This window comes from Argiope bruennichi, chromosome 9 (genome assembly GCF_947563725.1).
Source record: "Argiope bruennichi chromosome 9, qqArgBrue1.1, whole genome shotgun sequence".
NCBI lineage: Eukaryota > Metazoa > Arthropoda > Arachnida > Araneae > Araneidae > Argiope > Argiope bruennichi.
Window position 1 is genome coordinate 14,682,371 of NC_079159.1, and position 27,949 is coordinate 14,710,319.

At 30.3% G+C, this 27,949-nt stretch overlaps 1 protein-coding gene across 1 annotated transcript in view; it reads right to left on the bottom strand.

Annotated features, from left to right (window-relative positions):
• The window catches only part of LOC129984789 (Krueppel-like factor 1), a 49,420-nt gene extending 30,678 nt beyond the window's left edge, over positions 1 to 18,742 (bottom strand). Inside the window, exon 1 of the mRNA XM_056094745.1 lies at positions 18,370 to 18,742. Coding sequence (XP_055950720.1) covers positions 18,370 to 18,459 — 90 coding nt within the window. The 5' untranslated portion in view covers positions 18,460 to 18,742. The remainder of the gene's footprint in view (positions 1 to 18,369) is intronic.
• Between the last annotated feature and the right edge of the window lie 9,207 nt (positions 18,743 to 27,949).

Sequence of the window (27,949 nt, forward strand, 5' to 3'; positions counted from 1 at the left end):
AGAAACAAGTCAATTATTGAATGCTTTGAAAACGATTTTTTATTGAGGTAAGTGCCAAACATCTGCATTAAGACAGGAATCAGATAATGTATGCGGCATCGAATCTCCTGCTAAATGCAGGAACAATTTAAATGGATATTTCTTTCATATTTCTTTCCTGTAGCCATGTAGGAAGTATGCAAATGAGAGAAAGGATTATAAAATGAATTATCGTCAAAAGAAATCACGGTTTTTTTTACGAGATAAATGAGGTGTAAAATATGTAGTTGGGATTTAAATAAAATAATGCATGAGCCTCCAAATAGAATATCTAGGAAAGGGAACAACATAGAATTTGTTTATGTATTAGATCAGTTCCGTACCTTTTTATTAATTGAGGCGCAACATTTTTTCACTTTTGTAATGAACCATTTCGAAGTCCAATGCTTGTTTCGTTTTCAATCCACAACAGTGATATTGACGATGTTGCTAGTAGAGATTCGCGTATTAAATTTTTTGTCTTTTTAAAATTCAAAATTTAAATAATTATATAAAATCTTAGCATTGGTATTTATAGAATTGCCTTTTGTATTTTATTATAGCTTTCCAATGATGATTTTAATCCATTTTTCTTTGAAATAGTTTATAATATATAAACGTGGGCGAAAATTAAAAACTTGTATGGCGAAATATATAACCTATATACTAGACCTTGGCTATAAAATCCACAAACATACCGAATCTGTGTAGTTACTAGAATTCGACTTTCCTGGCCGGTTTATTTCGAGTTCAATTTTAGAATTTTAAGTGCAATCGGTAATGTACAATAGTTATTGCCGAAATATTGCTTATGGAACTTTTTACACAAATAAAACGAGGTATTAAATACATAACAAACAAGAATTGCCAATTATTTTTTTTTATTTTGCAAAAAAAAAAAAGTACAAAAAAAATCTATTTTTTATTAAGTTATAATTGTGTCTGTAAGACCTCTATTACAAGTAAAAATGATTAAAAAGCACTTTCGAATTGGTTTGTGTCATGCTTCTGACATCTTTCGGACTATCTGTGAAAGCCATTTTACTCGGCTATGGGGCAATCCGGCGTTTCGGAATCAATATGAATTCTGTGTTACTTATAATAAGTCAATTTTAAGAATTTCATGTCATATTTATATTACAATACAATGTTTCACAATCGTTATTTTTCAACTAGTGAGGAAATTATCCCTGAATCTCGCCATCAGTATTTAAAATATTATTTTATATCTGTAGTTTATCGCAAAAGAGAGAAAAAAATATTTTAATTGTTTTAAGGCAAACGATTTGCATTTTATAGTTAATTGTGATTTAAAACTGAATCTATTATCCTTTTTAAAAAGGCAAAGTTATCTTGGATCAATGTTTTTTTTTTACAACATGGTCTTTGGTTTCCCAATAAAATTTTCAGAATTTCATGTTTTTTTTATGCCTCTTAAAGCATATGCTACATAATTAGAAGCATTGATTTTGGAATGAAATAGAATATCTTCGCTTTGTATCTGACCGAAAAGATGAAAAAAATTATTTCTTAGACGTAAACTTGTGTATAACGTATTAAATGAATCACTTCAAATATTTTTTTTTTTTTTTGCATTCTACATATTGGCTTAACCCTTTCAAGAGCCATTTTTTTCTAGTCATATTATGTTAAAATATTTTTAGGCTTGAAATTAGAATAAGAAAAGGGATTCATCTAGCTTAATAGATAAATTTAATTTGATTCATTAATTAATTTGGTTAATTAATAATTATGTAAAAAATCAAGACACATCATTTTATCTGAGATAAAGAACTGAAGCATCTAAGTTTCTGACTTACTAAAAAATTGTGTCAGGACTGATGCCAACCTACATAATTTCATGCAAAGATTGATAAATTTGGTGAGAAGCATATTTCCCACGGCCCTAGAAAGGGTTAATACATTAGCACTCCGGTTTGTTGATATTTCCCACCTCGAAGCGATCGTGATATCTCAGTTTTAGATGATTACTATACTGTAATCAAAATAACATGTCTATAAAAAAAACTTCTTCAGGGATTTCGATTATACATATAACAAACGAAGATGTTATTGCAAACATGCTCTAATAAATATGAGCAGTGGTTGCCCCTGATCAATTAAGTCTTCTGAATCAGTGTTAAACAATCTCTACTGGAATTATCCAACGAGCAGTGAATCCATCTCGGACGTCATTCCAATTTCGCGTCCTTCAAAACCCGAAGCTAAGCAAGGCAAATTAAGACACTCTAGCAGAAGTTGTACCATTCCGTGCGTGCGCGCGGAGGGATGCGATTACATGCCTACTGCTCAAAACAACCCAAAAAAAGAAACCGACGGCAATTTCTTTTCAATCTTTTGTGATTAATAATTTATGAAGGGAGATTTATTTTCCAGAACAATCATCCATTCAGAGCACGCACTCCAATTGATATCTGTGCGAGATGTATTTATTCGTAGAAGTTCTGTTTCTTGTTTTCAGTGGTGACTTCACTCCGGAGGATAGGGTCTTCATTTATATTTGAGTCGGATTCCACGTTGTTTTTTTTTTTTCTTTTCTTTCTTATTAACGATGTGGAGCACGTCATGTTATTAGGTGGTGGAGATGTCTGACGGAGAGAGCCGACTCAATTTGTCAAAGGATTGTTCTTGAAATTGATTGTTGCGCAAGGGCTGCTGTGGTAGATCTTAATCAGGTGAGATTCGACAGCGAGGGTTGGTGGAACGAGATTCGTTGCTTTTGATGCCGATTGTGTTTTGTGGATGGATCAAAAGGTTGAGAAATAGATGCAGAAACATTATGCATAACCTGATGGGTATTATCACTCGGGTACATACAGTAATCAATTATGCAAAGGAATCAAATAATAATATAAAAAGTTAAAGGAGATTCCAGTCTCATGAATGAAATATTGTGATATGATAATCTTTTAAGCTTTGATTCATCTGGCTTTATATTTTGAAAATTTTACACTCAATAACATAGCAAAGCCAAGATTTATACGGACAATATATTTAATATCTTGGTAGTTATAAACCATAAAAATCATAGTTGCAAAATATGTTTAAAATATTTTTAATTTTTTAATTTAAGGAAGTTTTGCGGAAATAAAAATATCTCAAAAGATTTCATTATTAAATGGCATAAAAATGTGGGGGGGGGCGCAATTACTATGTTTATTTTTAACTAAAAATTTAATTTTTTAAAATCTTTTCTTAGCGAAAGTAAATACAGTATTATTCGGCAACTCTAGGTCCAATAATCTGCTTTATTAAACTATTTAACTTATTTTTAATTAATATTTAATCACATCTAATTAAACTATGAAAAAAGCAAAACAGATAAAGGATCTGAAACTGCGTAAGAGCTATTAATCTGTAGTTAAACTATTTAAATGATGATATCAAATTTTAAACATTTGTTAGCTAACTCTAATCACTGTCTCTAAACCAGCCAGAATGATGTTTTGAACACTTTTTTTGCGGTCCGAATGAAACCAAAATTTCACATGAAAATGTAGTTTTAATTACATAATAACATACTGAATTTTTTTGATTTAAAGACTCAGCGTTTATCAGTTAGTGCGTTTGCATGCATTCGGAAGTACAGAGAGACGGTCAACTCTTTGATAGAGTTAGTTCAAAGTTTGATAAGAATCTATATTTGAAATGTTAAGCCTATGTGTGTGTATTTAAATTTTATTTATCTAACTCTTTGCGATTTGGAGTCATAGAGCTCACTTGTTCTAGAACAGCCAACCAGGCAGACTTACTCTAATCAAAATTCGATCGAAATCTACTATTAAAAATAATTTATAAACCAAATTTCATCTGCCTGGCTCAAAGAAATTTTGAGTAATTTTCACAGACAAACATAATGCTAATGTCTTTTTCAGATCCGGGGTGGGAGAGGGTCTGAAACGAGGAAATTCGTCAGAATCTCGAGTTCGAATCTTTTTGACAATTACAATACTTTCTTTATACTTACGATACCAGTAAGGAAAAACGATTTTATAACGGCATTTTACATCGTTACATTGTAATTGCCTGTTTTACAATCAATTATTGAATAGAATTGAAATTATGATGTCGGACCGATAGAGCGGTTGGTCCAAATTCGGCTAATTCTCCCCCTTTTATTTTATTAAAATGAAATTTAGACTTTCTTTCCCAGCAGATTTGTGACTTGCTTCTTTGACTTTGAAACTAATTTTGTCATTTAAAAGTTTTGCTAATTTTCTCTAAACTGAAATATAAATTGTTTCAGTTATCATTCACGCTTATATTGCTTTCATTAATTGAAACAGTTTCTATCATATGAAAAAAAGGGTCAATATGAAATTTTTACTTAAAAAGATCGCCAAATTTTTTCTATTATCTTTATTTAATCTTTATTCAAAATAATAATTTGTATCGTTATGCATTGTTAAGCAATATATTTGCCGAAGCTCACTAGAAACTTCTTTAAAACATCCCCAATCTAAGTAAAATTTAGAATTGAGGTAAAACGACGCAAATTCAATACATTCAGTTTGTCCGATTCGTTTACAAAAGTAATGATAACCTTACAATTAGCAAAAAATTATTAATAATTTGATACCTATATTGATATATACCTATTGAGATATATTAATTCTATTTTTAAAAAAGAATATAACATCGTTCAATCTTTTTTTTTTTCTTTCTTATATACGAAGTACACAAAGAAGACAAAAAATTCGAAATGGAGATTTTGGCGAGTCTCCAAGTTTTTGACTCCCCAAGTCCGAGAAACATATTTTTTAAAAATTATCTGTTTTTATGTTTATGAATACGATGACTAAAAAATACTTTGAGCTAGATAGATGGAATTTGGTTCTTTCCCTTGTTTTTAAATTTAGAATTTGTAGATTTCTATCTGATTTTTAATTAATTTCATTTTCAAAAAGTCAGACTGTTTGAGCATAAATGAGCAGGACAACTAAAAAAACGTTAAAATCTAGTTTGTTTCAGTTTAGTGCTCAATTTCAGTTTCTGAAGTACAAGTTTCTATCAAAGTTTGAGCCAATTTCCTTGACGGTCGAACCCTGCATTCGCATGTAGGTATGTCAAAAATGAAACAACTTACTTGAGAAATGAAACTTGGTAAGTGATCTTGTAACAACAGTTATAATTCTATGATAAATTTTGATTTCAATCAGTCTGAAAATAAGCGTCCGTAATGCATATTCTATTTTTGTGCATTACGCTTATGCTAGCAATCAATTGCTGAAAAAATCGCCAATGATAGCGTATTAGATTCAATAAAAAGACTAAATTCCCGCCAAAGATTTATATTTCGAACTATAACTCGCCAATACCATGCAAGGAATTCAATGCCTTAACCATGGTTCACAAATTAATGTGGAGGGAAACAACACCCTTAGTAAAGAGCATGCGAGAAAGTTTTAAGGCGACTACTCCCTTTGGTTAAAGAGAAGGTATTGCTACGTGGTTGCAGTTAGTGAACAACTAAATGTAACTTAACTAAATGTTACTGAAACTAAAGTTACTGAATAACTTAAATTTATGCCATCCACTAAATATTTAATCAAAAAGCTATTGACCATTTCGCATACAACGACATTTAGCAACAGAAGAAAATATCAAAAAATACAAAAAAAAAAAATCACTTAGAAACGCTTTAGTACCTCAAAGACCCTTATCTATACTTATAATAAAGCTCAATGTGTGTGTGTGTGTTGGCGCTCTACAGGCCAGACCGTTTGACATACAGCTACCAAATTTGGTACATGTATACCTTGGAGGTTGGGAATGTGCACCTGGGGTTTCTTTTTTCGAATTTTTAATTAGAATTTTAATTATTAATTAAAAACTAACTTTCCCGCCAAAAAAATCTTCCATTTTCCCCACCGCCAACTTTTCCGCCAAAAAAATCTTCCATTATCCCCAGCGCCAAACGAGAAAGGCTTCAGTTTTTTTCTTCTCCCAACAGTAATGAGGCTAGGGTTAAAATTTTTCGGCGGATTATTTCAATCGGTTCTGTTTATTTTCTTAATGTTTGATGCATTTAAAATTAAACATTGTTAATGAATCAATCTTTCAGATTCATTCTGAAGTACTTTTGAATTAAAATAAAACAGAATAAAGGAAATTAAAAATTTCTAATCCGCATAGCGTTACCCCAACTGGCGTAGAAAAAAAATCACGTATTTGCGTTACGTAACCGGCGAAGAAAATTCACGCATGCGCATTCTGTTCTGATTGTTGCCATGACAACGTTATCAATGAATGATTTAAATTATTTTTGGGTTAGTTGCATGCTTTTGTAAGTAAATTGTATTTATGTTAGTTATATATTTTTTGTATATGCTTATAGTTTTAAGTACATCGTTTTTTAAGTAGTTTTTTTTAAACCTGTTTTCAACCGTTTATTTTAAACGATTCGTTTTATTTTCTTAGTGTTTGATGCATTTAAATTTAAACATTGTTAATTAATCGATCTGCTCATAATGAATCTAAGAAAATTTTGTTGACCAACTCTTGAGATATTACATAAATTTAAAAAGATATTCTTTAGTGCCCATAAAGTTTAAACGCTGAGTGACTCTATTTTCAGTAATCAGATTATAAAAAAATGCTTTGTTTCAGTAAAAAATATTATTATATTAATTGAAGATAAATTCTTTCCACTTTAATTTAAAGCATAAATTCTACGGGTGCTAACAGAAAATGAGAGAGATACATATTACGTTATGACTGAAGGCCTTTATAATATTATGAATGAATTATATGATAATCAAAATTTGAAGTTTTAAAATATTTTGATGAAGAAGCTATTAAAGTTGAAATTGCATAAAATATTTAATTATTAAAATTTTAACGAACATTAAGATTGGCGAACCGGCTGGTCGCCAAAGGCGGCTAGTATTATTATAAGAGTCAAGATAAATGTCCAAAATAGGTGTACCATCTAATTAAGTAAACTCGTATGTCACGAGTTTAAGAACTTACATTGTTTTAAAATCAGTGGGAAAATATGTTATATCTTTAGAGAAATTTTCCATGATTAGATTGCTATATAATTTTATCATGTAAAAACATGATGTTGTTTTGGTTTGGTGGTTTTGAATCTCGAAATCGCGTAGGCAATGAATAAAGCATAAATGGCAATTTTCATCATCATCATCATCTTTTAATCACATGTATTTTTTTTACCTGCTTTTACCAGTATTGCTTTATTATTATGCATGCTTCTTTGAAAGCAGATGCGTTTTTAAAAGGTTGACCTGCTTTTACCAGTATTTTATTATTATATATGCTTCTTTCAAAGCAGATGCGTTTTTAAAAGGTTGACCTGCTTTTACTAGTATTGCTTTATTATTACGTATGCTTCTTTGACAGCAGATGCGTTTTTAAAAGGTTGACGTAGAACTGTGACATCATAACTGTTATTTCCTCTCAAAATCGGTCGAGCTCCAAAATTTTGTTTGCCAAATAGAAAAATTGAAAATGAAAGTTTAAAAAAATTATCATATATATAATATAGCGATAGATACCAATAGAGAAGTCTCGTGATTCTTTCAAACGGGTTTAAACTGATTAATAACTTGAAATTTGCGATCGTAGATTTCATTTTTTAAATTAAAATTAGCAATTTTTTTTAAAAAAGCAGCGGAAGTTGTCTCTCCAAAACATTCTCGTATTCTCTGTAATAAAGAAATAATCCCCTCTCTCCGCATAAAATGATGGACTTTGGATAAAATCATGCATATGGCATGGGCGAACATTAATTACTTAATATAGATCTTAGACGTGATCGTAGTATTTTTACATAACCAGTCGTGTGATCTATGGATTAATCCCTGGCTAGCTATTAATATAAGCATCGGAAATCGAATTTCCATTTATTTTTTTCACACCGATTGATATCAAAATTTAGCATAGAATTACGATTATGGTCGCAAGATTTCAAGACATTTGGTTTCATTTATGTGTTTTCATGGCCAGTTTATCGGCATGATAAGACATGATTAACAAAACGGTCAACCCTTTCATAGATTTTCTTCGGAATTCGATAAGAATTTACATTTCAGGTGCCAAACTTTTGTACCAAATTTTATTTATCCTGCTTTTATGATTTGTAGTTATCATGCTCATGTGTCCTGCTTTTATGATTTGTAGTTATCGTGCTCATTTATATTCGGACAGTCTTCTGAGTGATTTTCTTACAAATTATGGCAGGAATCTACAAATGTGATGAAAATTCTATATACCAAATTTAACCCTTCTAAGTCAACTTAATCATCGTGTTCGCAGACATGATACCAAAAATGCAGGGGAATTTTGTAATCTTTTTTTTTTTATTTCGCGAGATTTGAAACGTGCAAATTTACCAAATATCAAATTCGAAGACTTTGACGATTACACTACTTTTTCTTCATACACAAGGAAAAGATTAATTGGGGGGGGGGGTAATTCGGTGATCTTCCTCTAAATGAAAATGAAAACTTTTCTGACTCAAAAAAAGGTACTAGAATTGGAATAAACCAATCAAATCGCTAACGAATTATTTTTTCTTCGATCTTCTAATATATCTTCACGATGTAGGCATTATGTCTTTTAGCTTCCCCGCATAATGAAGCGAAAGCGTTTAGAAACGTGACCACTTTCCTCCCGAAATTTGTAAAGATCTACAGTTTCAGAATAAAAATATCAAATTAATTTTTGTTTATCTTGCTCGATACATTTTTGAATCAGTAAACACGCATGCGTAAGGATAGACATACAAACATTCAGCTCACTGGTGGGTTTTCAGTTGTCAAAAAAATGTATTCACATCTGCATTTCAAATGATAAAACAATATTCAAAATTGCATCCATGAACTTCAAAGACAGAATAACTTCCCATATTCTATATGTAATCATTTCTAAATGTTTGCATATTGATAGACATAATTCCAAAATTGTTTCTTCCATACTCAGGCAGATCTGAAACACGGAGATGAGTGACATTTTCTCCAATCCAATTTTTTAGCCATTACGATGCTTTTTATATTTTAAACCAGTCGCCTCAGGCGACCAGCGAGTATGTCAGAATGTTGGCTATACCTGATTTCAGATAAATCATTTAATATAATGTTCATACTTATGATTTCACTAAATAATCTAAGATTTAAGTTTTGCTATTTTAATTGCTTTACTTAATAGCATCATAGCGTTATACTCATAGCATCATAGCGTTATTAAAAACTCAAGCATCTTGCTCGTCTGTTTTCTAAATTTCGCTATATTGTGATTTCACTTTTTATTTTTTCTAATAAACTACACAAATATTAAACAGAATCCTTCTTTAGTTTTCAACAATGAAAGAAAATCAAGCGATTCAATATTTTTTGAAATAATGAAAACATCTTGAACTTCAAAATAACAATGTAATTTGTCATTGGAAATTAAGAAAAATATTTTTAAAAAATGTCAAATTCAGAAAAAATGCACTAATATTAAATGGATATCATTAAAAAGACAATTTTTACATTTTGAAATGGAGTAAAATTTATTTTTATATAATAATATGTTTGGAAATTATTGTGGAAAAAATGGGAGAAATTTGCCCAATTTTTATTTTAATAAAATTTTAAAAACAAATCTCTCCAAGGTGTACATTTCCAACCTCCAAAGTATTTATGTGCTCTTTGGTAGTTCTAAGTCAAAAGGTCTGGCCTGTACAACGACAACACGCACAGATTCATTTTATTATTAATAGAGATATGAGAAATAATAAACATGCTTTGAGTCAAACGTTGATTTTTTTTAAATTATGAAGAAAATAAAAAGTAGTATAAAATATCTACGATAGCAATATAACTTTTAAAAGAAAAAATAATTATCTATGTTGTTTGACTTAACCTTTCGGGCCAAAGAAATAACGTAGTTTAAAGCATGAGTGTTATCTATGAAAGTAACAGTTATCAATAAGCATATTTTATTATTAACTTCTTTTATTTAGTATATTATTAAAAGCGTGTCTTTTTTAAAATTTGGATGAAACTGAAATTACCTTATATGTATTATTATATTATTGAGAGCCTTATTAGATTTTTGGTTAACCTATAAAATAGATTTAAGGTAAATTTTCTGAAGCGCACTAAAATTGAATTGTTTAAGATTTTATATTAGTCTTTCACTGAGATTTAGATTAAAATCAAGAAAAATTTGAGCATAAAAAGTTACAAATATATTAATTACTTGAAAAAAAAATCTGAAAATTGGCTTAACTCACTAAATAAAAATAACCTTGAAACAACGCAAGGAAAATTTTGAATTTGCATTTCAATAGATTTCACAGGTGTTTAATCTAGAAAGTGCAATTCTGTTTTACATCTCAGAAATTATTCTTTCTTGAATAAAAAATTTATTAATTTATTTAACTTCCTTTTAATATATCAGTGTTATGCACAAGCACTGATACTTCCACTTAGACATCGGAAAATGACCTTCTATTCGAATTTTTCTGAAGACCAGTTTAATTATTTGGGAAAACTTCCGAAGAAATCAATTCGGTTCACAGATAGGATTATCTGAACAATTTTTTTATTTTTTTATTATAAAATACAATAAAAAACTAATACCAGACGCACGTGTTATGTGACGCCATATAAAAAATAGTCCGGTATAAAAGAAATTATATATTAATTACAGCATTTGTAAATTTTTAGATAACTGGTAGATAAAAAAAAATGTGAATAAAAATCAACTGTCATTTTCGGTTTCAGCATAGTTCATTATTATTAAAAATTCCGTCACCGATATTAATTCTATGCACTCGTATTAAACTCACGCCTTATGATTGGATTGTCACAAGTTCGAGCCCTCTTCCATGAAAAATCTGCAGCACATATGGGCTTAATATTTATTCAATCTACTGAGGATCAAACAAATATCCACTGGTGTGGTGTAAAAGTTTGGTGAAAGAGATCCCAGCTTTTCGTTGTTCTCCACATTTGACCAATATTATAAATTAGCCACCTTTGGAGATCAACTAATTTGTCAAGAATATTTGTGTTCGCTTTCCAATAAATTTTTTATACATCATTTGTAGTTCACGATCCCATCAAGAAAATATTTGTAAGCATCGAATTGGGTTGGTTGGTTGGTTGGTTGGTTGGTTGTTCGGGTTTTTTGGCGCAAGAGCCATGTTTGGCTATGCTGCGCCAAGCAGATGGTAAAAAAAAACAAAAATAATTTATATAAACACACATGTTAAGATATAAAAGCCAAATGTATCAAAAAATGGGAAAAATGAAAGTGCAGAAATATATAAGGTTAATGCATTTATAAATGAAATACTGATTCGCAAAACGAACGTTACAATGAATTGTCGAATGTGAACAGAAGTTAAAAAATGCTAAATACAACTATAAAAACCAATGGTTTTTAAAAATTTAAAAATGTTTGGGTGGAATTTTTCACCCACCAGGTCTTGTAAAGTTAATGACGATGATTTAAAAAAGTGTAAACGAAAGGAATTAAAAGATGCGCACTCGATTAAAATATGTTTAATGGTAAAATCTACACGACATGTGGAGCACTTTGGTGTTGCCTGGCCAAAAAGGAGATGTTTGTGTGTAAAACGAGCATGTCCTATACGGAGGCGAGTCAATTTGACATCAACCTCTCGTATAGGATGGACAGGCCACAAACTAATTGTCGGTTTAATTGAATGTAATTTGTTGTGGATCTGCAGATCCCATGATTGCTGCCAGTTAGTAAAGAGCGAACTAGTGAAGGAACTTTTGGCATCAGAATAGACAAGTGAATGTGTTAGAAAAGTTGATGCAGCTTTAGCAGCAAAATCTGCCCTTTCATTGCCGTAAATACCTACATGCCCCGGAACCCAGCAAAAAATGACTTTAAATCCTTTATTTCGTAGGATTGTTAATGTAAATAAAATTTGGACTGCAGCTGGGTGCATCTGAATCTGATAATTAGAAAGTGTTTCTAAAGCACTCATACTGTCAGTATAAATGATGAAATTACGCTGAGTAGAAGAATTGGGAAAGACATCAAAGTCGTGTTATTTTAGTAGCTTTACACCTGTTGTGCTCATCCTAAATGCGTTATGTTTCATGATATGATACTTCAATTACAAATGTAACTGTCCATTTATATATCTTCTAGTTATAGCTATAATGTAACTTCGCTTTTTTTTCCTGTAAATTATATTGATATTAAAAAGAATCTTTCTTTAATTCTCAGACGGAAAGAAAATCACGCGACGAATATTTGAAGGAAAAATGAAAGCGGCTTGAATTTCAGTTTCAAACAATGGAAATTATGTGAAGATTATGAAAAGAAATATTTTAAAGTATACAAAATTCCTTAAAAATTTGCACGCCAACTAAAATTGCTTTTATTAGAAAAATAATTTCTAAAAATTTTGCAATAATTTTTTTTAAAAAAAATTAAGCAATAATATTTAGGGGTGTTATCACTGATAAACTCCAAAATCTCCCAAGCTTGAAAATTTTTTAATTAGCTAATATTTTAATAAAATTTCAAAAAAATATTCTGAATATCACATTTTCACTCTCCAAAGTATACTGCGTCCAATTTAATAGTTCTTCCTCAAATGGAGTCTTGTATACCAGCAACACACATACTCAGAGGGACAGAAACACACATTCTCATTTGTTATTAATAGAGATTATGAGGTCCATGCGGAACAAAGCTATAGTGCTGCTTCAAAACTCTATAACTAAGTTCAACTGAGACTCGATGATGATCTCTTTCAAATAACTCGGGATTAAGTGTTAATCTAACAAGCCAATCAGTCGAATACATTGTTGAAAACCAGGGGGAGTGGTCTTCCCAAAACTTTCTCGCATATTCTCTAATAAATATGCTATCCCAGAGAATGCCTTGCATGGCATTGGCGTACAATAGATATGAAATGTCAACCTTTGGCGAGAATTTAGCCTTTTTGAAAAATCTAACAAGTAATCCTTGGCGAGTGTTTCGGCGATTCATCCCTGGCATGATGTTATAAGTATCCAAAAATCGAATTTGGGTCTCTGGTGCGTTCTTCCCAACCGATTGAAGCAAATATTTAATATAAAACTACACTTAAAGTCGTACCGAATCACGTACCAAATCTGATATATTTAAGCCATTGAAATTTTGAATTATCACTTTTATATGTTTCTGAAAGTACAGACCAACAGACGATCAACCCTATTTGGATTTCTCTCCAAATTTGGTAGGTTTCTATACTATAGATGTTAAATCTCTGTACCGAATCTTATCTATCTAGCTCTGTTCGTTTTGTAGTTATCATGTTAACTTATATTAGAACAACTGGACTTCCTCAGATCACATTTTACTCAACATGTGATAGAGATCTGAAAATTTGCAGTAAAGACCGTATACCAAATTTCAGCGGTCTAGCTTAAAGTGTTTTTGAATCATTTTTGTCACAGACAGATAGAAGAACATTTTCTAAAAATGTGTTTTACGAACTCAGGGAGGTCTAAACTATAGAGATTCGTCAAAATCTCGAGTTCGAATTTTTTGATGATTACTCTATACTTCGTTTATGATGAATGATCATGAATGCTACTATCATGAATGATTCCCAAAATAAAATATTTTTTATATATTCGGCCTACATGCCTATATAGCAACATTGTTAATTCTTTATTTTCTTGAATACTTTCTCTCTTTGGGTAGTTTAGATAATCGTGTATAATTTATCTCTTTAGGTAGTTTAGATTACCGTGTATAGTTTATCTCTTTAGGTAGTTTAGATAATCGTGTATAATTTATCTCTTTAGATAGTTTAGATTATCGTGTATAATTTATCTCTTTAGGTAGTTTAGATTATCGTGTATAATTTATCTCTTTAGATAGTTTAGATTATCGTGTATAATTTATCTCTTTAGATAGTTTAGATTATCGTGTATAATTTATCTCTTTAGATAGTTTAGATTATCGTATATAATTTATCTCTTTAGATAGTTTAGATTATCGTGTATAATTTATCTCTTTAGGTATTTTAGATTATCGTGTATAATTTATCTCTTTCGGTAGTATAGATAGTGGCGTATCGTTCTTATAACGGAAGCTAAAATAAACTGAAACCAGCAGGAGTGGTCTTTCTAGAAGACTCGCTAATACAAGTCCCTCTCTCTCTCTCATCTTAAAATGTTGATCTTGAATAGGCCAGTCACGCCATCATAGTCTAGATTGTTAGTTTATGAGTCCCATGCATGAGTTACATACTTTTTTTATTCATAGTAAAAAATGAAAATAAAATCCTCAGTCCCTTTTTTTTCCACCGAATGAAATGAAAATCTACCAGAGAACTACTGTTTTAATAATAAGATCCCATGCGTGTTATAATTATTTAGATGCTTTTTTGAGCTATCGCGTTTATATGAATGGGAAATGACAAAGCAACAGGTGGTTGACAATCGGATGGATTTTGTTCAAAATTGGATACACATCTATACTTTAGATGATAAATTTACGCACCAGATTTAGTTCATCTAACCCTTTCGTTTCGCCATTATCGTGTTCACTTGTATTCGAACAACTAGACATCGACTTATTGTGGATGTATTTCTTCCAAAAGTTGATAGAAATTTAGGATAAAGACCATATACAAATTGCATCCATCTCTTTAAAAACGTTTTTGAATAATCGTGTTGAATTAAGTTATAATTCAAAAAATATACTATTTGGCACCCAGTCATATCTGAAATGTGGGAATTTCTCAAAATCTCAGTTCCGACCAAAATATTAACCAGTCCTAATTATTTATAAAATACTACGTATACAGGAAAGTGAAAAAACAGAGTTTATAAATTTATTCGTTCAATAAAGAGCTCAATTTAAAACTATACTCAGAGAAAATTTTCATAAAATTTATATAACTTTTTTTCAAAATTGAAACAATATTTTTTTTAATGATTTCTGAAAAATGAAGAGATATTCCTTTTTGGGGGGAAGAAGACGTTATTTATAAAAAAAAAAATGTTAGACTATGATGGGAATTAATTATGATAATCAATTAGCTGTGCAAATGAATAATTATCTTAACCCTTTAAAGGACCATTTTTTTCTAGTCATATTATGTTAAAATATTTTTAGGCTTGAAATTAGAATAAGAAAAGGGATTCATTTAGTTTATTAGATAAATATAATTTGATTTATTAATTAATTTGGTTATTTAATAATTAAATGACAAACCAAGACACATGATTTTGTCTGAGATAAAGAACTGAAGCTACTAAGTTTCTGACTTACTAAAAATTTTTGTCAGAACTTATGCCAACCTACATCATTTCATATAAAGATTGATAAATTTGGTGGGAAGCATACTTCCCACGGCCCTAGAAAGGGTTAAATCTAAAAATTAAAAATAGTCCAAAATATAACAGAGCTCCTAATTTATTTCAAAGTATTTCAATAAATAATAAAATTTAATTTTGAACATATCTAAAGCTGCAGAGAACGGATAAATGTATGAATTATATTAGATTGCGTGATTTTCTTCTATGATCTTCACTCATATTTAAATAGGAAAGTATATCGAGAAATAATTTCAAAAATACCAAAGTAACTTTTAAAATGCTGATAATCTCAAAAAAATATTTTAGGGAAATTCACATCTCTATTTCAAAATATCGTTGCGTCATATTATTTTAGGCTTGATTCATTTAATTTTTCTTAATTATATGGGAACCATAACATGCGTATAAAAATCGTGCCTAATATCATTGCTACGCAAGTAAATATGAATCTAGTCACTAAAACGATAAAGTGTTATTGTGAAATATATTTTTAAATAGTTTTAAAAAATTAATAAAATTTGAAAAAATAAATTGACTTAAATTAATACATCTAAATTTAAAAAAAAAATTTTTTTTAATAAAATTTTGCACAAAAAAAATGCTCATCAGTTATCGAAAGAAACCTTTAAAATCTTGAATGATTTTTTTAGTGAAAATCTAAATAAAATTTCGAAAAACCCCTTTTTTAAGCAGTACCTACTGTCCAGGCACAATTTCATGATAAATTTAGATACTCAAGTCCAGTTCTCTTGTGCATTTCGAACGATTTTTTGATGACTCATGCTCGTAACATTCATATCATATTTTGCCTATAAAAATCTTCTTATTTATAATAAAGAGTGTGTTTTGGCGCCCTGTCGCCCTACAAATTAGATCATTTGGATTAAAGCTTCCAAACTTGGCACATGTATATCTTGGAAGGTAAAAATGTGCACTTCCGATAGATTTTTAAAAAAAAGTTTAATTAAAATTTTTATTCATTGAAAATTCTGGAGTTTCCAATATTCTGCAGTTTTTCCACAATAAATTCCGAAAATATTAAGCATAAAAAACAATTCTTGCATCATCTAAAATTTATCTTTTTCAATGATACTAATTTTTTAACATATAAGTTTCAAATTTTTTAATCAGTTTTTTTCTTTTCTTTTTTTTTTTTTTAATATTCTAAGCATATTTTCTAGCAATTTATTTCACACAAATTAAAAATAAATTTTTTCTATGTATCATAATGTTGCACGTGCATGGGGAAAATTGCATGGGGATTTTATCAATGTGTTAACATCACATCGACAAAGGTCAAATTAAAAAAACCTAGAAAAGAGTGATTTTCAGCACGTATCTGAGAGAAATGAAATGAACACAACAAAAGATATTCTCTACAAAGATAAGTGCAAGCAAAGTTTCCTGTGCTTTAAAATATCAGTATTATTATTTAAGGCCAAACACACACACATATATATATATAATTTAGTATGCTCACTCTAATCAGTTCTCAACGTCACATTTCTAAACCGTTAGTATTAGGCATATCTAAAAGAAAAGAATTATCTAAATGAAGTAAAGAAATATTATTTTAAGCAGTTTGATTAAATTATCTTAAGAATTATGAATTTTATTTTTTCATGCACATCCTCACTCCTATGTCATATTTAGTAGAATATATTTAGATACACTAACAATTTAAATAAAAAGAAATGTTCACTCTATCTCAGCTAAAACTGAGTGGGTTATGAAATTTTGAGTATTACTATCTTATAAAAATAGACGATTTTAAACCACTCCATCCATCATCTCAAAGAAGATGCCCCAATACGCACCCGCCATTTTCCAAGATGGATTAAAGCAAAAATTATAGAAAATTAAATATGACTATTAAATTTAAAAATATTTTGCCGAAGGAGTTATTAAGAGACAAAATTGCATAAAATAGTGAACTGAAAATGTCAATTGTAATTCTAGCAAACCAACTAATCAAAAAAGGCTACTAGTTTTAAAATATTTTCTTTCTATTAATCTAAGTGAATAATAGTTTTCTGATTTTATGCTAAACAGTAGTTTACCCTTTCAATACCAGTTTTTTCTTTTCCAAAAATAAGATAATTTAGGGCTCTAATGGGTCAATTAAAGTATAAATAGCTATTTCGCCTGCGAGAACAGTTCTAAGTATGTGAGCTCAGCAGAAGGTGAATCGCTAGGCTGCTTCCTTTCTTATCAGGCCTCTGCTGAACATATTCTAGACTGTTTAGGATTTCATTGGGGAGAAATTTATTCTTCTCCCTTCCTCGCTTTTGACTTTCTTCTTGTCAACGGATTTTTGGATTTGGTCTGACTAAGTCAGGCCATGGAGATTAGCAACAACAACATAAACAGCTATATTTTGCTAAACAAAAATTAACTATAGGTGCCGTTTTTGAGGACGGTCATAAGTGTCCCAGTGGTATTATTAAATGGAACACACGTGTCCCGTTGGTGTTGAGGTGACCATATAAAAAAGAGTGAAAAGTTGAGACTCTAATTTTTATAATATTTTAAAACCAATTTATTGCAAGAAAACTCTCACCAATTACATATATTCAACATTATTCATGACATTTCTATGTATGATACACTGCTAAACAGTTTTTGCAGAGTGCAACTTTACTCATGGCACATGAGTTTTCGTTCGGGTTCCTTTATTACTACTTTATCACTAAAATGTAATTAAAAATTCCACTAACATATGAATGTAATCACAGAAAATCATTGGAACATGCACTTCAATTACTTCCCCACTTACTTATCCTTTTGGATGATTTAAAAATATAAGCGGGGGGTATATGCCCCGGTGGACCCCAAAGAGTTAAATTAATGTAGGAAACTAATCTTTACAGAAAAATCATCTTTGTATTTTATAATGGAAAGGAATTACGCGTATAAAGATATTTTATTTCATAAGAACTAAGAAAATTTCATAAAAATAATCGATTGAAGAGAAAATAAAAATTAAAGAAAAAAAAATGAAAAAGGAAACGATACTCACCTCTTGGAAGTCAATGGTACTTCCATTTTTATTTCGCTTCTCTTCGAACGAAATAGGCTCAGGCTGTAGAACTTCTGAGCAAATGTCCATTTTATAGCAATTACAGTAATTATGCTTAGTTTTAGAAGCAGGCTTAAAACATCATCTATTTTTTGATAGTTTAAAAAATGAACTAAATTGATTTTAATTAAAAATAGGCTGTCTTCGACTTTTGGATCAAAACAGTGCTCAACTATTCTTAGTAATGCTCTACTTTAAATAGAACAACTTTAAAAAAAATACAGGAAAACCTTTGAAAAAAAAAACACTTCTATGCGGATGCAGAATCAATTATTTCTTCAGTTAATCATTCTTCGGCAATTACGAAAAAAATCGTTCGGTTACTCATTGGTGTGAAGGCGAAAAAACGTGTTACAACTCTCACCGAAACTTTTCGAAAACATTTTTACCTGTTTCAAAAGTGGGCGGGAATAAAACGCGTGCCGAAACTCGTCCGCCAATCGCGTTTCAGCTCGGAGGAGAGCAAAATTGCAATGGCTATATTTTATTACTTTTCGGCCTCCCGTGTATCTTTTTTTTTTTTTCCAATTAATCGTGGATTTTGTTTTGAATTGTTTCTTGTAATAAAGATTCGAACAAGATTTTGTAGCTATTTTATCTGGTAGGCACTTCTTTGATTACATGTCTATACGATAACACTATTTATGGCGCAATTTTTTTTTTAAATGTTACTGACACACACATATTATCTAAAAATAGCATAATGGATTATGTCTCCAATTGGATGGATTAATTCGCTTCTTTTTTATTAGTATTGAATGGTGTAATGTCAATATCTGACATCTAGTGGACAAAATAAAGAATTAGACATTTTGCTGTCCTAAACAATGCTCACTGTGAAACACCCTTTTTATTTTCTCGTTTACGTAGTATACAGAAAGTATTATAATCTTTAAAAAATTCGAGCTAGAGATTTTAACGAATTTCCATGCTTTAGACCAGCCTGGGTTCGAAAAGCACATTTTTGAAAAAATGTCGGTCTATCTGTATGTGACAAAGATAACTCAAACTAGAGCTAGACCTTTGAAATATGGATGCGGTCTTTATACCAAATATATAGATTTCTGTCAGTTTATGAGCAAAATCCATTCAGAGGCAGTCTGTCTATCCGGCTGTTCAAATCTGAGTCAATACGATAATTACAAAGCAAAGTGAGCTAGATAGATAAAAGTCGGCTCCCGCATTTAATACCTATAGTGTACCCATCCAATTTTGTACCAAATCAATTGAGGAGTTCAAGTCTGTCCAGCCGGCTGTTCGAATATAAATATGATAATTAAAAAGAGAGCAAAGAGAGATAAAGAAGAGATAAAATTCTGAACATAAATTTAGCATGTATAGTGTAGACAGTTGTCAAATTTCGAGCCAGATCCAACTAAGGGTTGACTGTCTGTCGGTCTGTACTTTCAGAAACATACAAACGTGATACCTCAAAAACGTAATGAGTTAAATATATTAAATGGAATTTTGTGACTACAGGTGTGACATTTTAACAAATTTGTTTCAATTTTTATAAATTTGTTTTAACTTTTTTGTTTCAATCGATTGGTAAAAATGTCTCTAAAATATAGCTTCGATTTTCAGTTGTTAGTTATCTATTTATTAGAACTTAATCGACACATAACTTGCCAAGGATTGAATAGATAGATAAAAATGATGGACTGAGAAAAATGCTAAATTTATGCCGAAAGTTAATATTTCATAATTATTGTGCGCCAATGCCATGTAAGGTGTTTTCTGGGATAATACCTTCATTAGACAGATTCCCCCCTGGTTAAATGTTACTAACACGTACAAATTATCTAAAAATTGCTTTATGGATCGATTCTCTTATTGAAAGGATTAATTCCTTTTTTCGCGATTATCTAATTTAATGATCTAATGTCTTTCGCTGTCTTAACCCTTTCTAGAGCCGTGGGTAGCATGCTTCCCACCAAATTTTTCAATCTTTGTATGAAATTTTGTAGGTTGGCATAAGTTCTGACAAATTTTTTTAGAAAGACAGAAACTTAGATGCTTCAGTTCTTTATCTCAAGACAAAATGATGTGTCTTGATTTGTTACTTAATTATTAATTAACCAAATTAATTAATTAATCAAATTAAATTTATCTAATAAGCTAAATCAATCCCTTTTCTTATTCTAATTTCAAGCTTAAAAATATTTTAACATAATATGACTAGAAAAAAATGGCCCTTTAAAGGATTAAGCAGCTGTCTACACTGCCTAGCAGAAACTGACTGACAGTAAACTCGATTGTTATAAAATGTTACATTATATTTGAAATTGATTTGAAAAATTCTGCAATGAGTGAAAATAAATGACCTATCAATCAATGACAAGATTTAAACATTTCTTAAAATCAAAGAATCAAACGTTGTAGGGAAATAAAAATGGGTATCGCTGAAAAATTTATTTTTTTGAATTTTAGAATGATATAAAGATGAGTTTATTTTTTTGCAGTAATATACTTCCTTAAAAAACCTTATTTATACTTATTTTAATAATATATATATATATATATATATATATATATATATATATATATATATATATATATATATATATATATATATATATATATATATATATATATATATATATATATAATTTTGAAATTGCTTTTATTAAATTAAAATGCTTATTAACGATCATCTTCCACGCAAAAGGAAATTATATGCCGTAATTGGTAGCTTTAAGGTATGTCTACCTGTAGAGTATTATCACACGGTGGTGCCCTCGTAATTGAGGATGAGTAGCTTCCGTCATGGTGGTTGGTTCTCGCTACCCTTTTGTGTACACGAAAAGTTTGGGGGTCTGGCTCTTTCCATCAATGACAGGACGTACTTCCTTAGGGAAGAGTTGTGCCGTGGCTGAATGTGGCTCTTAGAACTCAATCACAGTTCTCAATAGCGTTGCCGCTCAGGCAGTCCGGTCATTCAGTTTTCCATGTGCCTTCTGGATGGTCGGAGTAGTCAGTTTGTGATTCCTGTAGAGTGTTTTGAACATATTTTTCGTTCATACCGCAAATGACAGATAGTATGCCATGCTTTTAACAATATCATGCTAAAATATTTGTTATAGTCATAATAATACAACAGCAAGAAAATTTATCAAAATTTTGAAAAAATGTGTGCTATATGTTCATCTTAGACATTAAGATCTTCGAATGTATTTTTACCCAAACGTGCAGCAACAGTCTTGCTTCTTATCACATGAATTTATTTCTTACCAAAATGTATTCTTACCAATTTATTCTTACCAAATAATGAAATAATTAAAACGGGAAATTTATCATTTATTCTATCACGATGACTGGCCATCATATAGTACATTCAATCAGAAAATCTTAAAATGATAGGCGCGCCTCATGAGAGTCAAAATTTAAAAAATTCCATTTCGTACTTTCAAACGATTTTCCGAACAGACAGCTATGTTTTATGTTACTAATCTAACATTCAGCTTAAGAATTTGCTATAGTGTTACCATGGCAACAATGTGATAGGTTTTCCCTAAATTTTCTCTGAGTTTTACAATGCTTAAAGAATATTTTGGAATTCTATTTTTTTTTTTAATTGGAAGCATTGTTTATCAATAGTGTTTCCTCTTAATGAAATTTTTTTCTTGAGCCTAAATTAAATTTTACTAAATAAAATATTCATATAGATATATAAGCTATTCTTCTATCAATTTTCTACTCAAAATTTAAAATTTCTTTCGTTTGCGAAATATACAAAATGAAAAATATTATAATCATCACAAAATTGCAACTCGAAATTTTGACGAATCTCCATGCTTCAGAATTTCCCGAATTCAAAAGACACATTTTTGGAATTATTTCAGTCTTTGGAATTTAGTCTCTGAAAATGATTGTTCAAATATACTTTAAGCTAAATATATGAAATCTGTGTATGATCTTTGCATTAAAATCGTAGATATCTACTGAATTTTGAACGAAATCCTTTCACAGGAAATATATCTTCTCTGAAACCAAGTGTACACAATAACTACAAAAAATAAAAAAACTAGATGAATAAAATCTAGTATACAGTTTTATCATCTGATTTGCAGATTCTTAAGAAATTTTGAACCAAAAATCTGTACTTTCCTTGCATGTAAACGCGATGCCTCAAAACTTAGTGATAAGAGCGATAACTGAATGACTTAGATAATGGAATTCGGTATGGAGTCTTATTGCTAAATTTACTTCTGTCTCAGGACCGGTATAGCCTGGTTGGTAGGGCGTTGAATTCGCGTCTCTTGGGTTGCGAGTTCGAACAACGCTGGTCGAAGACTCCACAAAGCTGTGTGGTGGCTGGCGCACGTATAAGTCTATCGTGGTCACAAAGTCCTCCATGTCGAGAGTAATACCATTGGGGGTACTGGATCAGGAGTGATCGTTCTCTGATTCAATTCTAAATGACACTCTGTGATTGAGTGAATGAAAAGCCTGAATGAAGTCCGCCACGTAAAAAAGGTTGTGACGTGTGTGTAGCTAAGTCGTACTCTTGGCCTTAGATGGCGCTGCTGAAAAAACAAGAGACGCACCCTTGGCTTAAAATCACTGACTTCTAAAGTCAGTGGGCTTGTCTATGACAAGTACCATTAGAAACAACAAAAACTTCTGTGTCAGATTTCACTTTCAATTTTCCTTCTATAAAGCATCCAAAATTGCATACTCAGCCTTTCATCACTATACTGCGAAGCATAAAATGCTCATGTGCGTGGGACTGAAAATAAGAATCTGGACACTAACAACATTCACGCCTTTACTCAAGGCCATTATGTGAGGCAATAAACGGGATATTATCGTATAGAGTATCGGAGAAAATTTCTGGAAAATCACTACTACTGAATGTCACATGTTTTTAACTTATTTCCATGTTTGATATGTTTGTGTTCAATACAGTTTCTTTTCTATTAAATTATTGTTATTATTATTTTACTATATTCGTGAAAAAGAATTTTTTTCTTTGGAAATTTTAATTTGGCATTCGTTTAAAGAAAATATTTAGATGGATGCAAAGTTTTATTTAAATGTTTTTTTCATGAAACGATCAGACAATACAAGACTATTTTTGCAGTTATAAAACTTATTGAATTGGGAATTCTTATTTCAATTGATGACCGTCAGTTTTATTGTTTATTAATTTACAAATTATTTTTTACCTAGAGAAAGATAAATGATTCGGCCACTGCTTATGCTTTAACTGAATTCTAATTGAACCAAATCAAAAGAAAGAATTTTTACATATTTACGTCTTTTTATCATATTTTCATCAAATTAATAGAAGATTAATATAACAAAAGTCGAAATGTGGGTATTAATGCTTTGGTTATTAGTTGAAAAGAGAACCAGGGGAAAAAAATATAATCTATTTTTTCGTTAACGTTTTAACCCGTAACTGGAGATGGGAGTTAAAATGACTTCGCGTTGTTCATTAGCTCCGATTATCACGTGGTATTTTGTCCTTAAATACAATCGTATCTCTTCAGTACCTTCAAGTTGTTCTTTCAGCAGTATTTTGGCAAAAGTCTGAGTATGAAAAAATGCATGTAACTGAGTTATTCTTTTTCAATTTTTTTTTCTGTTATTTAAGGAGTCATTGACTTCATGTATATCTGAAACTGCATTTAATTTAAATAATGCAAAAGGAATAAAGAAGTAGTCTTAAAATAATATTTTAAAATATTGTACTCTTCATTTTTGTTTTTTAAATTCTAACATTTATTAACATTTGCGTAATTCCGCAATATCTAAACAAAGTAAATACTCGTTAAAAGATTGTTTAAGTTTTTCTTATAACATCTTTCCAACATTTCATATTATAACATTTAACATATTTAACCCTTATCGTGGCAAGATTGCTTTTTTGAAGAAAAGCAAAAAGAATGTATATAGGAAACTTATTTTATATATATATTTTATATTTTATATATATATTTTTTATTTTGTATTTTTATATTTTATATATATTTTTATTTTATAGTGGTAGTATATTTTTATAAAGTTGTATGTATGGTATACTATACAAAATGAACATAAGGGTTAATATTAATATTTTTAATATTTTTGGTAGCTACATGATTTTCAGAATGTACCGTGTTTCCAAAATGAATTCTAATGTTGTTTACAAAAGACAAAAGAAGAAAAATAACAATGGAGCCATTTTGATTCCATGTCTCTGGTCACGTGAGGAAATTCATGCCACCAGAACGGGTTAAAACCAAATAGGCCGAAAGATAGATGGACCCCCTCTATCCTACTTTGTGAAATGTTTCTGATTTCATCAATTCAAGTTGTATAATATAACAACCATCCAAACTTCAACTATATTAAAAACTGCAAGTTCACTCATCCCTGCCTTTCTACAATTAATTTTCTTCATAACACGCGCGCTTACGTATAAACACAAATTATTAGATTTGAAGATGACCCACAATTAAAACCATCTTACTTTTGTTATTCATTTAAGAATTGATTAATGAATTCTACCATTTTAATACAGGCTTCTCAAGAAATGAGCGACCCTACACTCACAGCAAGGTCACTTTTTTCATTTTTGTTTATTCGAAATGGAACGGTTCTTTCCCGCCCTTTTCACCGCCCTCGCGTTGCCATTATCCCAGCAGCGAACGCACTTGAAGAAAAGTTCCGCGCCTGTGCAAAGGTAGGGCTTCGTTAAGGAGAATTCCGCCATTTATTGTGTAGATTTCTTTTATTATGTCCTATGACCTTCCTGTTTGACCTCGGAACCACACCGTTTGACACCCGGTAAAAGCACTTGATATTAAAAACAGATTCGTGCTATGTGGATGTGGGTTTTAGAAAAAGGGCTTGCTCGGTGGTAATGAATGTGTGCTTTTTCAACATGACGTTTCAACTGTCAGGTTTATTATTCAAAGTCAAGGGAAGCACTCGCTTTAAGAAATGTACGATACTGCAAAGGTCAATCGAAAAGTTACATATGGTGCCAGGTATGGGAAGAGAGAATGTGTAAAATAAAGTTATTTTATGCCCTCGGGATTTTGTTTTAATTTCAAGTTTTAATAGTAGTTGGAAAAGTTGAGGTGGAGTAGCAAATGCTATGGTGTAAATGGGAAATGAGAAACAGTTTCCCGAACTGACAGGTGTGAACTTGCTGTGCAGGAAGTGAGCACGTGAAATCGGACACTTCCGTGAATTTATTTCATATTTGGGTTTATAATTCAAACAAATATTAATTATATTTTAACTGTGCCATCATCAACGTTTAAAAATTAATGGCGTTTTGTTTCATTGCCTTTTGAAATTATAATAAACGCTATTATAATCTTTCCTTAGCGTGTGCTCTTGAATTCACGTAGGTGAATAAATATGAATTGCATACACGGTTAAGTCACAATTCCTGAAATTCAAGAAAAGAATTTTCATTTTTATTTTAAGTATTTTTTTTTATTTTCAAAAAAAAATTATATAAAAAATAAATTTATTTTTGTTTTCTGTAAGTTACAAGCATTTGATTGAATATTCAGATCATAAAAAACTATCTGGATTATATCTTATTGTAACTTTTAATTTTAAAAAGAATGGAACTTAGTAAGATGATGTTTTATTTATAATTTAATTGATTGTTTATAGGATTAAATTATATTAATAGAAATTTTGTAAAAAGCATTATTTGTACTTTATTTGAAAGAAATAAATGAAGAAAGAAAAATGGAATTAATATAGATTTTTTTAATGAGTATTTATTACTCAATTTAATACTTAACTTAAATTTATTACTTACTTTATTTAAATATCATTAGTGTTTACCCAACAACATCATGCATTTACTGATGGCAAATTTATTAACCACCAATAATATATTCGATAAATTTTTCAAAGAAAACTGCATGTCGATATATAACAAAAAATAGTTAAACATCTCTACTTATAATAAAGATGAAAGTGTGTGTGTGTGTGTGTGTGTGTGTGTGTGTGTGTGTGTGTGTGTGTGTGTGTGTGTGTGTGTGTGTGTGTGTGTGTGTGTGTGTGTGTGTGTGTGTGTGTGTGTGTGTGTGTGTGTGTGTGTGTGTGTGTGTGTGTGTGTGTGTGTGTGTGTGTGTGTGTGTGTGTGATGGCGCTCTACAGGCGAGACATTTTAACCTAGGCCAAACTTGGCACGGATATATTTTGGAGTGTGGGAAGTTGCACCTCGGAACGGTTTTTTAAAGAATTTTTTGGACGAATAACGAAGAAATATTTTGAAAATTAATCGATATTTTTTGTGTTTTTCCGCAACAATATCTGAAAATATAAAGCCTAAAAAATGGTCATCTTAAGATTCAAAAATTTATCTTTTCAATGATACCAATTTTTTTTTATTTATAAGTTTAATTTCTGTTTTTAATTAATTTTTAAAGAAATATTTAAATATAGTTACTACAATATATCTCATTAATGAAGTGAAAATCAATTGTCTTTATTGCTAATATTAATTTCATTCTGCCCTTTATAACGTTGTTGGTATTAAGGTATACTGTGCGATACCCCGATCTAGCCAGAGGCCATGCGGGAAACTTGATAGGGCCGCCGAAGAGCAACCTCAGTTAGCACGAGAGAACAAACTATACTTGATGACATTGGAACCTTGCAAACAATAAAGAACCTTTTTGAGAAAATACATAGGGGTACAGAAAAAGAATAGAAAAAAGTGCATTTTACATTACATATTAAGTTGTGAAACATTAAAAATCCTTGAAATACATTAATTGACTGTTAACTTTTTACATTAGGAGAGCTAAATACAAGAGACAGAATGTCCCTAATAGAAGATTTAATGAATGGAATTTTTATGAGTTCTTCGACTTCAAAAAACATCCAATTTCTTGGCTATCTGAGTTTGTGTTCTCGCCATAGTGCATAGGCTTTGATCACAGGATTTATAGATCCTTCTTCAGTTCGGTATGGATATTCAGATTATTTTCCCACGTTGCGTGGGTCTCAGTTAGGGTATGCTTTTAATAATTTTTTTCAAATTTTGTTGTACTTACAATTAAGGCTTAACTTCAGACTCAAACATGGTAAAAAATCAGAATGGATAGAAGAATAAATAGAATATCGCACTCATTAAAATAAAAGCAAGTCTCCGAAAATGATGTTTTCGAATTCTGGAAAGCCTAAAACTGAAAAATTATTGAAATCTCAAAATCGAATTGTTTGATGATTAAAGTATTTTTTCTGACTAAATTTAGTTTTGAGACAGAAGAGAAGATTTATACCAAATTGAATATTCAGTCTTTAAAAATTAAGTATGAAAATGCAAGGAAAACGTTCCTGTAAATTGATATGTAGTATTTTATAATAGATTAGCTTTAAAATAATAAAAAAATAAGCGCATTATATATATAAATCACATTAACTTGAACAAGATTCCTTCAAACTTGGTCGCATAATCAACAAATGATTATTAGGAATAAATTATCTTAATTTCAATACGAACTTTGACACGTGGAATCTTCATAAGTAATTCTGTCAACGTTCAATGGATTAATAT